We start from the raw sequence: 14,008 nt of genomic DNA on the forward strand, positions 1-14,008 counted from the left end.
GCTGAGCCCTAAATTGCAATATCAACTCTTACACACCTGGATATGCACTTACAAATTCTGTTGTTAAGAATGCATTGAAGTTTCTTATGTGTGTAAAAGAAAACAAAAAACTTGTACAAAGAGTGTTGTAATGCAGTGCACCTATAAACTTGCACAATGTGCAAGAAGAATTCATACCAAGCCCTACTATGCAACCAAGCTCATACCAGGGTGGAACTAATTGCTCATTAGCTAACTTTCAGCAATCCTTTTTACGTACATAGCTTTATAACTGAGATGTTTTTCAGAGGGAGACTGTTCCTTCATATGCACCCTTTATGGAAATTTGAATTGTGAACTGCAGACAATGCAAGCCTCTAAGACTTGATACTAACAGACCACAAAACTGAGTCATAACAACTGTGGTAGCTAATATACCGAACGTTTCTTCCAGTTCAATACTAGTTCAGGGAGTTTGTTTCCTGCATTGTTTTTGTTGGCATTTGTTTTTTCCAACATTATCTCTTAATCTAATGTGCTACTCTTTAGGAAAGGTGTTCCATTGAACTGATTGATCCAGTAATACAATACAGCACATTATAGAGAAATAGGTGTGGAAAATATCTGGGACTTTGGTTAAGAAAGCATTAACTTATGGCTCAGCTTTAACCATCGGTTAGCTTGCTTATTATAGTATTACTTGCTTAAATCAGCTTTATCCTTTAGGTTCACGGCAACATATAATGATGGAAGTGCCCTCCTATGGCACTTCCTGATGCACATTGCATTACAATACTCTTTCTACAAGTGATTGCTTTTTACATTCATAAGAAATTGTAATGTGTTCTTGTAAATGCTTGTATTGAACAAATTCATGCGGCAGTGAACTGGGTTTGATAGCAACACATGTATACAAGATGGAAGTACATACGACTGTTGTGGAGCAATAGCCCTTCTTTAACCACTCCATGCCCTTGCAGCTGCCAAATGTATGATGTGATCTCACCACACTTTTCCAGTACTGTATTACAAAGAAGAGGAGAGGGAAACTCTTTATATCATTTTCAACAGCAGACCTGTGTTTACTATGTCCAGTTCCTCCCACAGGGGCAATGTGAAGTAACCCTGAGAAACAAGATGCAGAAGTACAGTGGTACCTTGGGTTACAAACACTTTGGGTTACATGTTTTCAGGTTGCGGACCGCGGGAAACCCAGAAGTACCAGGTAGGGTTACTTCTGGGTTTCACCGCTCGCACATGCACAGAAGCGCTAAATCGCGTCACACACGTGCGCAGATGCAGCGCTGCAGGTTACGAACGCTGCAGGTTGCGGACGTGCCTCCGTCACGGATTATGTCCGCAACCCGAGGTTCCACTGTAATGTTCTTTTTTTCAGTACTCCAGACTTACAAAACATTTCAACACGAATATGTACGTCCAACTCCAATGATATATTAACAGACTGTTCCAGGACTGTTTGTGTGTGTCAGGGGGTAATAGTTCTTCCTTATCTTGGTGCCTGTTCAGACTCTCAGCTTGTGACTGAACTGGTTATTAGGCACATGCAGAATGCAACAAACTGCATCAGCAAAAGCTGGCTTGTAAGTTATCATAACAACAAATCTGTGCCAAACACTCGCATGCATGGGCTGGCTAAACAGCACTGATCACAAGCTGGAAATAGCTGCGTGAATGGCATCTTAGCTTCCATGACAGTATTCATAAAGGAAACTTGAATTGCAAAAGCATTGACTTTTCTCCTTACTGCTGCGTACCTCGGTTGATGGCAGCAGCTTGCTTTGCAAACAAACAAGGCTGACACTGGCATACTTGAGTCACTGTTTGAATGCTAGTGTGAAAATACCTAAACCAGGCCAGCTGGCTGTAGCATCTGTGCTTGGCAAATAAGCACTACATTAACTCTGCTTCTCTTGCAGTGGGTTATCATTGAACAAGGATGCTACTCTTACTCTATGGTGGCTGTACCCCTCTACGACACCCTTGGAACTGAAGCTATTACTTACATTGTAAATAAAGGTATATTCTGCATTCCTCAACAAATGAATACACTTGTCTGTAATACAATCACTATTAAAAAGTCTACCCACCATAACCTAAACATCACAGAATGCAACTAACTTTGCAGCTGTAGAGTTCTTTGCAGAATTGTTTTTGAAAGCTGCTACAGCAACAGAATTGCAGTAGGTAAGATGAAGTAGCCTTTAATAGCTGAGTAGACACAGGGACTTGCTGACTATAGGAAGTGAATCCATCAATTCAGACAGTCTGTTTTGGGGTATAATGGCTTTGGAGAAGGAGCAGCCTGAAGAGCGTTCTTGGAATGGCCTACATACAATGAGATCCCTGCAGCAAAATGAAAGCGCCAAACTTAAGTGTACAATATGCAATTTACTCCCAACCTTGGTGACATAGTCTTTTGTGCAGAAGTAGACTAGACAGGGTGAGGGTAAGCTGATTATAATTATTCAAATTTTATTAACTTTGCCCCCTTTCTTCCCAATTTTAGCTGACTTAGCATTGGTTTTTTGTGATAAGCCTGAAAAGGCGAAGCTTCTGCTGGATAACATCGAGAAAGGAGAAATATCTGTCCTCAAGACAATTGTGATTATGGATCCCTTTGAGAGTGATCTTGCCACTCGTGGAAAGAAATGTGGAGTGGATGTAATCAGCATGAAAGAATTTGAGGTGAGCAAAGTAGTTTATGGGACAGCCACAAGTTTTGATGATACATCAAAATCAAGGGAAGAAAGAAGCAAAGTTTAGCAAGTTACAAAATGCTGATCTTTGACCAACAGGGTAAAGAATAAAGGTTGGACTTGCGTTGTGTAAAAGCTTGGATTTCCTGGCCAGTTTACAAATTAGTATTTCACAACATGGCACTAAACATTTGCTAAGATTAAAGATACACAACCTAGTATAACTGGTTCAAAGGTTGTGTCAATTCTGGGGGGGGGGGGGAATCACACTTGAAAAATGTAAACGAGAACCTGTAGTCCTGATTTATAAAGTGTCACTGCAACAAAGATCAGAGGTCTTGTGCGCAAATCCATACTCCAAATGTACTTTGTGCTTCTGTAATGTAGTTCTCCAGTAAGCTTTCAAGTCTGACTTTTGAGGAGCCTGAACATTTAATTGGATGGCATGAAAAAAGATCCAGCTTCCGAGTGTCTAGCGCTGATGCCTATGTGCTCCCAGTTAGGATTAGGCAAGTCAATTGAGACTATCACAAGACAAACCTCACTGGATCAGCCCAAAGGCCCATATAGACCAGTTTTTCTGTTCTCACAATAGCCAGACAGATGCCTGTGGGAGTCCTGCAAGCAGAATTTGAGCACAACAGCACTTCCCCACCTGTGATGCCCAGCAACTGGTATTCAAAAGTATATGGCTCTGACAGTAGTGGTAGAACATAGCCAGCATAGCTAGCAACCATTGATGGCCTTATCCACCATGAATTTATGTAAAGCCATCCAGGTTGGGACATCATGGCCTCCTATGCAGGCAAACAGCAGAGTTTAACTATTTGCTGTGTGAAGTACTTTCTTTTGTGTGTCCTGAATCTCCCAACATTCTGCATCCTTAATGTACCCGAGTTCTTGTTTTACAAGGGCAAAATCCTCCTTTAGGTGACTGGCTTTCTACTGAAGCATCTGCAATATTATTTTGTGCTGAGGCTCAGGGATGTCCATTTCTGCCTGGACTTTACCCTACATATTCAGAATCCTATTGCCAATGTTTTGGTTACCAAAGTGTTTAAAAAGTGCTTGCACTTGCAGAAGAATTCCTGAATTTGCCAACAACATGTCCAAAGACCGGGTTGAACTCCCTCTGAAGGAACAGATACACAGTCTTGGGATGCTTCTGAATCCCACTTTGTCACTAGGGGCCTTGACCACAGTTATTCTGGACTGGGATACCTTGGCTACCGTTAAACTAGGCATTGGTAACTTCAAGACTGGATTACTGCAGCAAACTCCATGTGGGGCTTCCCTTGTAGTTGATCCAGAAACTTCCGTTAATGCAGAACATTGCAGCACAGCTGCTGACAAGAATGAAATCTTGTCAATATATTACACCTGTGCCCAAAGATATGTGCAAATTCAGGGTGTTAGTAAATAAAATCCTCAATAGCCTGGAATGAGATTATTCAAAGGGTCAAGTTGCCCCATATGTCCCCACTTGATCACTTTGATATGTGGAACTTGCATTTTTGCAGAAGCCATATAATGTTCATTTCACATTTATGAGGAAATCTGCCTTTTACTGTGGCAGTACCCATGCTGCAAAACTTCCTGCCTGGTAACATCAGGCAAGGTGTCTACTGTATTGTTTTAAGTGCCTTCTCAAAACTTCTGTTTCTTTATGCCTTTTCAAATACATAATTGCATTAGGTACACTTGTTTTCAATTTCTGTTGATTTGTAGTTTTTGATGCATAAAATATTTAGCTGGCTTAGTGTTTGTTATTGTTGTTGTAGCTGTTGTTATTAAATTGTCTATAGATTTTCTTAAATAAATAATTTGGAGTTCAACGCTGCTAAAGTAATATCACTGAAGCGTTTTCCTGGGGAAAAGATGGCTTTGTTTTTAATCTACTTGTTTATTCTTCACGGGAACCTGTTCAGACTAGGGTGGAATCTACACACATATAAAAACAGTTCTGAAAATGCTTTTTTAAAAGCGTTTTTTTAAAATACACTGAATTCCATAATGATTGCCATCTAGTGTCACATTGTGTATTGCACTTAAAACACACTTAAAACGTTTTATTTGCAGCTGTATAGCTGAGTCCTAGCTCTTGCCTCCAGACTATCACCAGGTTTATTTGTTTCATTACTGGTAGAAATTCACTCATCATAGCCATACCACATGCATCTGTTCGTTTCTGCTCCCCAGCCAAATGGCAACGTTCAGAAAACTAAAGAGGCCAGAGGCAGCACTGTTAAACTTAATATTAAACCAGTTTAATAATTTCTGGCTTGTGCCCTGAGGTGAAGTTTAGGGTGTGGATTTCCAAATGCTTGATTACCAGCATGAGCCTTTCTTCATTCAGGGAAGGAGCTTTCCTTTATTTATTTAGTTTTAAGTGACAAATTTGAAAACTACAACAAGCAGTGTTTCTAAGTTACCTCATGCATATACCAAGGTGGAATTTACTACTAGTTGTATGTTGTGCCAGTTCAGATCTGTCCTGAATCAACTGCACGCAGTCAAACAGCTCCCACTGGAGGTGCTCCAATTCTAGTTCACCGAGGGAGGGGAAAGGTCGAACCTGCAGGCATTTGATGAGTACAGAGCATAAGCCTTGCCAGGTTTCCGAAACTTAATTGAGTTTAAAACCTGTCCAAGTGTATAGCCTATAAATGAGGAAAGCTGTCATTGTTTTAAGTGCTAGGTGAATAGTTGTGCTTTCCCTTCCAAATAGTTGAGCCTTGGTTAGAAACCTATGAATGAAAAGTAGTTTTCGCTGCTGCTCCTGAGAGAGCTTAAAGTAAGAGCTATGGAAATCCCAACCATCATTAGCTTCCTAACTTGCCATCTCTTTCTCTCTCTCCTTCCTGTCTTCCTTAAAGGCACTGGGAAGAGTCCACAAACACAAAGCTGTAGTAAGTATCATGCAGATTCTAATATAAAACTCTAGTTTACATTTTTTTAACCTTTCAAACTGTGTGTGTGATCAGTTGTTAAAGACAGACTGCTAGTCTAATCTCTTACTCTTCTTCTTAGCTTCCAAAACCAGAAGATCTAGCCATAATCTGTTTCACCAGTGGAACTACAGGTACACCTTAGAAGTATTGTAATGGGGAGGCAACATTCGTCAGTTGGGGAAGTGAGATTAGAATTTTGAGATACTTGGATTGCAGTCTAACATAGAAAACTGTTTTAATGCTATAAAAGCAGATTCTTTACTAAACTGCTATGAGCCCTACTTTTTGATGGGGCACAGAGACTTGTATGTCTAGGCTGCTGAGAAAGACAAAGGTTTTGGAGGTCTAGGCTGCTGAGAAAGACAAAGGTTTTGGAGGTAGGGGAAATTATCCAGCCTTGCCCATGTCTTAGATTTCTCTTCACATTTGGTAGGACATTTAAGGAAGTAAAATGGATTATGTGTATTCATTGTACAACCTGTCATTCTTAAGCTCTTGCATATGTATACAAGCGTTTTCAGCAGCTTAGTTAGAAACTGGATGTACTCACTATTACATATATTAACACATTTTTTCCTCCAGGAAACCCCAAGGGAGCAATGATTACTCACCAAAATATAGTGAGCAATATGTCGGCATTTGTGAAAGCTACAGAGGTAAAGTGTGATGGCTGAGTTTTTAAAAGCTTAGAGTGTAGCTCACTTGGAATGCAAGCAGCTAGACCTTCCACAATGTACTATCCCTTGAGCTTCTGAAACATGTTATAACCAAACTCTTGGAGATAGACAACTGCATTGCACAATTAAAACTTTGTTAGCATTCTTTTTTAAAACAACAACAACACAAAGCTGCCCAATGATTATTTAATACTTGGACACTGTGGCAGTCTCCCCCAGCCTGGCACTTTCCAGATGTTTTCGATTCCTACTTGCAACATGCATGGCTGGTTGGCAGGGATTATGGGAGTTGTAGTCAAACAACACCTGGAGGGGTAGTAGATGGGAAAGGCTGCTTTGTGAATTAATCTTAATTATAGTTGGGTTTAGAATGCACCCTGTCTTGAAGGTTCACTGAAATTAATTGTAAGGGGAACCAGAACATAGGTGTGTCTGCTAAATTTCTTAATACTTCAGATTGCCTTATGGCACTAAGTGCTGTAGTGCTCAGAACAGTGTTGTAAGAATTACTGCAATAATATAAGGTGGGCCGGTGCTCCCACATGAATAGTGCTCTGAGTGGCTTTCCTAAGGCCACTGACATTTGATGGTTGAGATGGTATTTGGGCCAGATGCTATCTGACATGAAGCTTATCTCCATAACGAATGTTCTACCAGTTTTTCCCACATACTTTAATTCTAGCTAACGTAACCTAGTGTTAACTCTATAGCCAAGTGTATTATTGCTTCTCTGCTTGCCTGATTCGAAGAGCTCTCGCAAAAAGTACATTATCAAAAGATATCTGGATTATTTTTTTAAATAACAAGTGGATCAGTCGGTTTAGTGCTGCATTAAGAAGGAGGATCCAATCGAGGGATGATTGGACAGTGCCCTCAGCCCTTTATATCTGATGTTCCTCTCTAACTTTTCATATGATAGAACTTCTCACTTATCCAGTTTTTCTTGTGATCTTGAGGCAAGAAAAAACTTTTCTAATATGTTTGTTATCAATAACCCAGGATTAGACATGAGAACCTTGTTAGCTGTGAAAGCCACACTGGAAATGATTGACACAACTTTCAAACCACACTTTGCAGCTGATAGGGCAATGTGGTATAGAAAATAGTCTCCAGATTAACTTGATCAGCTAACTTGGGTTTCTGTTTAATTTGTAGCTTGCATTCTTTCCAGTTGCTTTGGTGGACAGGTGTACTGGTTCTGTTTTAACTGACATGGAATAACAGGCGGGAATAAGTTGGTGACTTGGAACTTCTCAACATCAGCAACTTTTTAAAAATACTGTAATCAAAAGACCAAACTTTGTTTCAACTCTTTTTAAAAATTCAAGGTTAACCATTAAAAAGATGGACTTTGGGATAAATATGTGTTTGGGTATCTGTTCTTGCACTAAACAAATTTAACTCTTACATTTTTCTCTTTCTTTCCTTCTATTGGTGCTTCCACTGACAGAAAGCAGTTTTTCCTTCTACAGAAGATATTTTAATATCCTTCTTGCCTCTGGCCCACATGTTTGAGAGAGTTGTGGAGGTAGGAACCTGTATTTTCTATGTAATAATTAAGTAGTGTCCTCTTTTTGCAGAGTGGCTATATAATGAGTGCCAGAGACACACACATTTCCTATTTGCCTCTTGCACATGCATTTGAAAGAATTATGCAGGTAAGACTCTTTCTTTGTGGGGAAGCAATTTTTTGTCAGCCTGCCAACAAGTAAGCAAGCCTCTGTAGACCAAATGGGACTTTTAAAAATGTTTGAACTCTGAAAATTAGTGTAAATTTGCTTCCCTTCCCTGATCTGATCAAGATTTCTGTTGCACTTCTAGTCTTAATAGTACAGCACAAATAGCTAAAAAATAGCAATAGTATGACACAAGTTGCTAAGAAAGTTTTCTAGATAGCCAAGGTCCTTCTAACAAACCAAAGTTCGATGCCATTAAAAATAGATGTCTGTAGCAGGCATGTTTCTGCTTCAGTTTTAGCTTGAATAATCTTGTTCACTAATTGTCCTGTGCATATAAAAACTACACTTTCTGAACAACTCATTTTATATATATATAATAATTTTATTAAGTTTTCCATTTTAACAATCCAATCATATCACATTAATTATTCCAAATTATAACAATACATATAATAAAGTCCAAATATTTTGCCAAATTAAATTTTTTTGTTGGGGGTTCCCATGCTTCGAGTTCAGTAGGGTCCAATCATCTCATATTTCTGCTGCTTTTAGTGTTCACCAGTCCCATCTTTCAATCTTCTTGTTGTTATCCTTTTTCTTCTTAATAACCTCTGAGTTGTTTCCACAGGCGAGTTAAAGTAAGCAATATTATGCTTCTGTGTGAACTTTGTATGGCTCTCCCTTTTTTTAAAGCTGGTAAGTCTTTTGTTTGCAATAAATCCTCACAAGCTGTTATTTATGCCGAATCCATCCAAAAGTCCTCCTCGGGTGGCAAATGCCATCTTTTTCAGTCCCGATGAAATAGAATCTAGGCGTTTGCTCATTAATTTTCCCAGACAACTTGCACCATAAATTAGCCTTTCCAGGGAAGACTTGCCAAGTCGATCTTAGAATGCAAACATGATAACAAAGTAATGGCTCGCCTCCCCCTATGGCTATCAATCTCTGCAGCATAGCCTGTCTCATAATGGCGGATCCCGATTAAAAACTGCGTCACAGGAGAGCCTTTTATTTTCTTTCCAGATATTTCAAAAAACAAAGGCTTTAGTTGATATTTCTATTTCCACACAGTTTATTTTCCCATCTCACTTGCTATAGGTTGTATTGACGGTTCTTCTAGGAGGGGGGTTGTTAGGCAGTATCGTAATAAAAAAAGAAAAAATTTATCCCCCCCCCTTTCTGTTCCGTTTCAACATACCAGCTTAGATGCTCTTCTTTGATGTTATCTTCTTTCCAATCCAATCCATCACTCTTAACTTCTCAGTGGCAGGCTTAATCAGCAGCTAACGTACCCTTTTCTTCGCTCGAAGCATGTGCAATAATTCTTATATCCAATTTTTCATCTTAAGAAATGCAACTTCGGTCGCTCTCGGAGACAGCGTCTGGGAGATCCGAGCTCGCTCGAGGGCTTTCCGTCCAGTGCCCTCACCCCATCCTTCTTTCGAACTCGGGGGTGATTTATGGGCAACCACGGACGAGGCTGCATCTTCCCTTCCACCGGGAAGAAATACAGGAGGCTGATTTACTCCCATCTCAGCCCCTTAATTACCTCGTGTGAGCTGGAGAGATGGTATTGTCGGCCATCTTCCAAGGCGCCCCTAGCGGAGCCCCCCCCGAATGAACTTCTTGCCTATGTTGACCCTTCTAGTAGAGTCTTCCAGTGCCATAGCACTCTCCCCCCCACCCCAGCCGTACACATCTCAGCCCCTTAATTACCTCGTGTGAGCTGGAGAGATGGTATTGTCGGCCATCTTCCAAGGCGCCCCTAGCGGAGCCCCCCCCCGAATGAACTTCTTGCCTATGTTGACCCTTCTAGTAGAGTCTTCCAGTGCCATAGCACTCTCCCCCCCACCCCAGCCGTACACATCTCAGCCCCTTAATTACCTCGTGTGAGCTGGAGAGATGGTATTGTCGGCCATCTTCCAAGGCGCCCCTAGCGGAGCCCCCCCCCGAATGAACTTCTTGCCTATGTTGACCCTTCTAATAGAGTCTTCCAGTGCCATAGCACTCTCCCCCCCACCCCAGCCGTACACATCTCAGCCCCTTAATTACCTCGTGTGAGCTGGAGAGATGGTATTGTCGGCCATCTTCCAAGGCGCCCCTAGCGGAGCCCCCCCCCCCCGAATGAACTTCTTGCCTATGTTGACCCTTCTAGTAGAGTCTTCCAGTGCCATAGCACTCTCCCCCCCACCCCAGCCGTACACCATTCTTTTTACAGTTGATTGTGCTGATTCCAGCCAGTGTGTAAAGAATGCGCTGAGCCATTCAAATAAGCCATTCAAATAAGTAGAAGTTTTGATAGTTTTCTGGTTTTCTCCTTGCTCTAATGTAGATAGCCATACACATACTCAAACCCCTAGTGAAAGCTGCATGGGCACATATAGACACAAGTTTCACTAAAAGCATAAATACTATATAAAAAGTTCGTGCTAAGTGTGTAATATTTTGAAGCAGACTGAAAGATTGGCACCAGAAATAGTGGCTGAACATTTGCTGCTTGCTTCCTGATGCCAAACCTTTTTTGTTTGTTTGTTTGTTTGTTAAGCATGAAATGATTTACCTTTAAGAGCCAGTGGAAGAATGTTCTGACTGGCAGTAAGGCATTGTAAATAGAACACTCTTTCCTAGGTAAGCATTTAGTTCAAAACACTAATAATCGGGGCTTGATCTCATTTTGCTCCTCTCCTTTCTCTCAGTTCTGGTAAGTGTAGCATAGCACAGTAGTGTGTCTTCAGCCTTTGTAGCTAGCTAGCTAACTTGTTCCTCTTTATATCCAATACAGAAAAGGCAAGCCAGGACTTTTGGCTTAGCCAAAGTACAGTGGTACCTCTGGATGCGAACGGGATCCGTTCCGGAGCCCCGTTCGCATCCTGAGTAGAACGTAACGCACGACTGCACATCTGCGGGTCGTGTTTCGCCGCTTCCGCGCATGTGCTGATGCCATTTGAGCATCTGCGCATGCGTGAGCAGCGAAACCCGGACGTAATGCATTCCATTACTTCCGGGTCACCACGGAGCGTAACCTGAAAATGCTCAACCTGAAGCATATTTAACCCGAGGTATGACTGTAACTTCTTGTCTCTACTCAGAGTTCCCAAGTGTTAGAGAACCCAGGACCCACTTTTAACCCAAACATGCATTTGGAGACCCACCTCTTAACCTTTGACCATATATTTACATGGTGGTAGTGGTCCTGTTGCAAGCCACCTTGGATCCAGCCACAACCCTCGGGGGGGGGGGGAGTTTGAGAAGCACCACACTGTTCTGTGTATTTTAAGTGAGATTGTCTCATCCCCTGTCTCTAATGCTTTCTGAATGCCTTCAGTGCATTCCAAAAGTTGAAACATTACAGCTCTATTGTAGACCAGTGAAAAAACGTTGGTGTGCCTGCTGATATCTTTAGCCATATGTCTCCAGGCTAATTCGTCAAGCAAGATGTGTAATTCCTACAGAATTTACACTGAAGAAATTCAGTGAATTTGCTGACTGAGTTAAGGATGAGATTTACCAATCTTGGTGCTAGATTGTGAGGCAGGAAACACAGTATGAACCAGACTAGTGAAACATTTGCATGCTCATTGGTATTGGGGTGCAGAACATATTGAGGACCGTAACTTTTGTTTTAGTTGGGTGTGTGAGGCAAAAATGATAGAAATAAGTTTCTTAGACAGCACTGTTTTTCTTGGTAAAGATACTTGGTCAGAGTCTAGCTATGGCTAAGCAGTTAAACTTGTGATATGCCAGAAGAGTGCAAAGAATGCTTTAAACTACACTTAGAAAATATGCAGAATGTCCCTAATTTTTAACTTGGGCAAATCTACTTGTCCAGCCAGGTGGGTTTGGTTTTAATAATCTATATGGTCTCATTCAACAGTGCGTGATTCTCTGTCATGGAGCTCGGATAGGATTTTTCCAGGGAGACATCAGGCTACTTATGGATGACTTAAAAACTTTGCAGCCTACAGTGTTTCCAGTTGTGCCAAGACTGCTGAACAGAATGTTTGATAAAGTAAGTCCACGAGCAATCGAATCCAGTCTGTGCTTTCCTTCTCACTCCCCTTACAAGTTCAGAAGAGCACACTTTGCAGCTTAGTGAACCTGCCCGTAGCCACCAGGACGGACATCACAAACAAAGTTGCCTCTAGGATTTGCTCGGTGAACCGGTATCAATAAGCCAGTAAATGACCCGTGCAATTTTTTGCTGCAAACATAATAAAAAATGGTCTCTCTTCTCAGATCTTTGGCCAAGCAAATACTTCATTTAAGCGGTGGATATTGGATTTTGCTTCCAAGAGGAAAGAAGCGGAACTTAGAAGTGGCATAATTAGAAATAACAGCCTGTGGGATAAAATGATTTTCCGTAAAATACAGGTAACTATACCCCTGCATTTTTAAAAATGAAAATAGTGTGCTCACTGGAGGGGGGCAGAAGCAATTGGGTTACAAGTACACCCTGCATGGCAGAAACATCCACTTTCAAGAGGGGATGGCTTCAAACAATCCCAATAAAGAGCCTTCCTCTTTTCCTGGCATAGAATTGCCAAATGGGGCCCACTTACACATTAATTTATTATGCAGTCATCCTGCCCTCAGCTCCTTTGGAAGGAAGGGCAGGATATACTTTTAATAAATGAATTAAATAAATGAAAATTGCCTTCTACTGTACATGCTTGGTTTTAGAATGGCCACTGATCTTCATTGCTGTGTCATGGAACAATTCCAAATGGTGAATTAACAAGGCAGCCAGTGGTACAGTGAATACTGTTCTAAGGAATAATCTCTTTATTCACTTAACTCACATGTACATAGAAACAATCAATGGGATTTGCACATTTGAGTCACATTGAGATGTATATCCAAGTGCCACCACCATAGCTTTTTCCTGGATGCTACTGTTGGATGCTACTGTTATGAAAATAATTGTGGACACTTCTCCCCCCCCCCTTTTCAGGCAAATCTGGGAGGAAAAGTCAGGCTAATGATAACAGGAGCAGCTCCTGTTTCTGCCAATGTACTGACCTTCCTACGAGCAGCTCTTGGTTGTCAGGTGAGTTTGGACTGTGACTGAACTGTAAATCTGCTCTACTTGTTATTTCGTAAAGTTTCCTTAAAGCATTTTTTTTTTATGTCGAGAATATAAATGCCATACTTTCCTCATAGTGTTAAAGTATAACCAAAAAGAGGAGAATCTGAGTAGGAGAGAAGCTAATGTGCAGGTTGTCTCACTCTAAGGATGTATTTGGGGGGTGGGATCACTTCTAGTAACATGTCATTAGATGCCCCACTACCAAAAACTAGCTCTCTTTTTGATAGCACGGTATTTCCATGAAGTGGACAGTGGTCCACGAAAACTTATGCCATAATAAATTGGTTTGTCGTAAGGTGACACAAGGCCACTTATTGATTTTGCTGCAACAGACTTACATGCCTGTCCTTCTGAAGGCATTATGCCCATGAGTGGAAATCTCCCATTCCCAATGCACACTTAAAAGAGAGAGATGTGCTTCCACAATTCAGTGTGTTTGGCCTTTAGGTATAATGTTAGGCCAGGGGCTGGATGCTAATGTTTATTATTAAAACTGCAAGAATGTATTTCAGAAAACGCTCCAAATTGAAAGCAGATGGGATTTTGTTCAAATGTTCTAACAAAAGCTATGAGACTTATGATTACTCACTAAAGACAGTTCTGTAGGAATGATTGTATATGTTGGAATTCTTACTGAAAATATTGGTAGTGCAGGAGGGTAGAGAGACCATGGATGGCTTAGCAAAAATGAATCCTACATTCGTACAGGGTTTTTGTAAAAGCTTAGCCTGCATATTGCCTATAGTTCTGGGGTTTTTTTGGTGTTAAAGAAACAACAGAATAGGAGAGGGGCTATAAAAGCTCCAATGGCTAATTTGTATACTCTGTTTAACAGTTTTATGAAGGCTATGGACAGACAGAATGCACAGCTGGATGTTCCCTAACAGTACCTGGTGACTGGACCGCTGGTAGGGCTTCT

General features: G+C 41.1%; 1 protein-coding gene across 11 annotated transcripts in view; it reads left to right on the forward strand.

The window, feature by feature from the left end:
• The window catches only part of ACSL1 (acyl-CoA synthetase long chain family member 1), a 99,192-nt gene that overhangs the window by 74,995 nt on the left and 10,189 nt on the right, over positions 1 to 14,008 (forward strand). For 10 of the 11 annotated variants that reach the window (XM_083631177.1, XM_083631176.1, XM_083631182.1 and 7 more), the window contains 10 exons: positions 1,917 to 2,016; positions 2,507 to 2,685; positions 5,573 to 5,605; positions 5,727 to 5,778; positions 6,230 to 6,303; positions 7,775 to 7,852; positions 11,878 to 12,012; positions 12,240 to 12,374; positions 12,955 to 13,050; positions 13,925 to 13,997. In XM_083631177.1, the coding sequence (XP_083487303.1) occupies positions 1,917 to 2,016; positions 2,507 to 2,685; positions 5,573 to 5,605; positions 5,727 to 5,778; positions 6,230 to 6,303; positions 7,775 to 7,852; positions 11,878 to 12,012; positions 12,240 to 12,374; positions 12,955 to 13,050; positions 13,925 to 13,997 (955 nt within the window). Of the gene's footprint in view, positions 1 to 1,916; positions 2,017 to 2,506; positions 2,686 to 5,572; positions 5,606 to 5,726; positions 5,779 to 6,229; positions 6,304 to 7,774; positions 7,853 to 7,904; positions 7,983 to 11,877; positions 12,013 to 12,239; positions 12,375 to 12,954; positions 13,051 to 13,924; positions 13,998 to 14,008 lie in introns of all 11 variants that reach the window. The other variant, XM_083631178.1, reaches the window with a different exon arrangement.

The sequence above is a fragment of the Podarcis filfolensis genome (genome assembly GCF_964270895.1).
Source record: "Podarcis filfolensis genome assembly, chromosome: 9".
NCBI lineage: Eukaryota > Metazoa > Chordata > Lepidosauria > Squamata > Lacertidae > Podarcis > Podarcis filfolensis.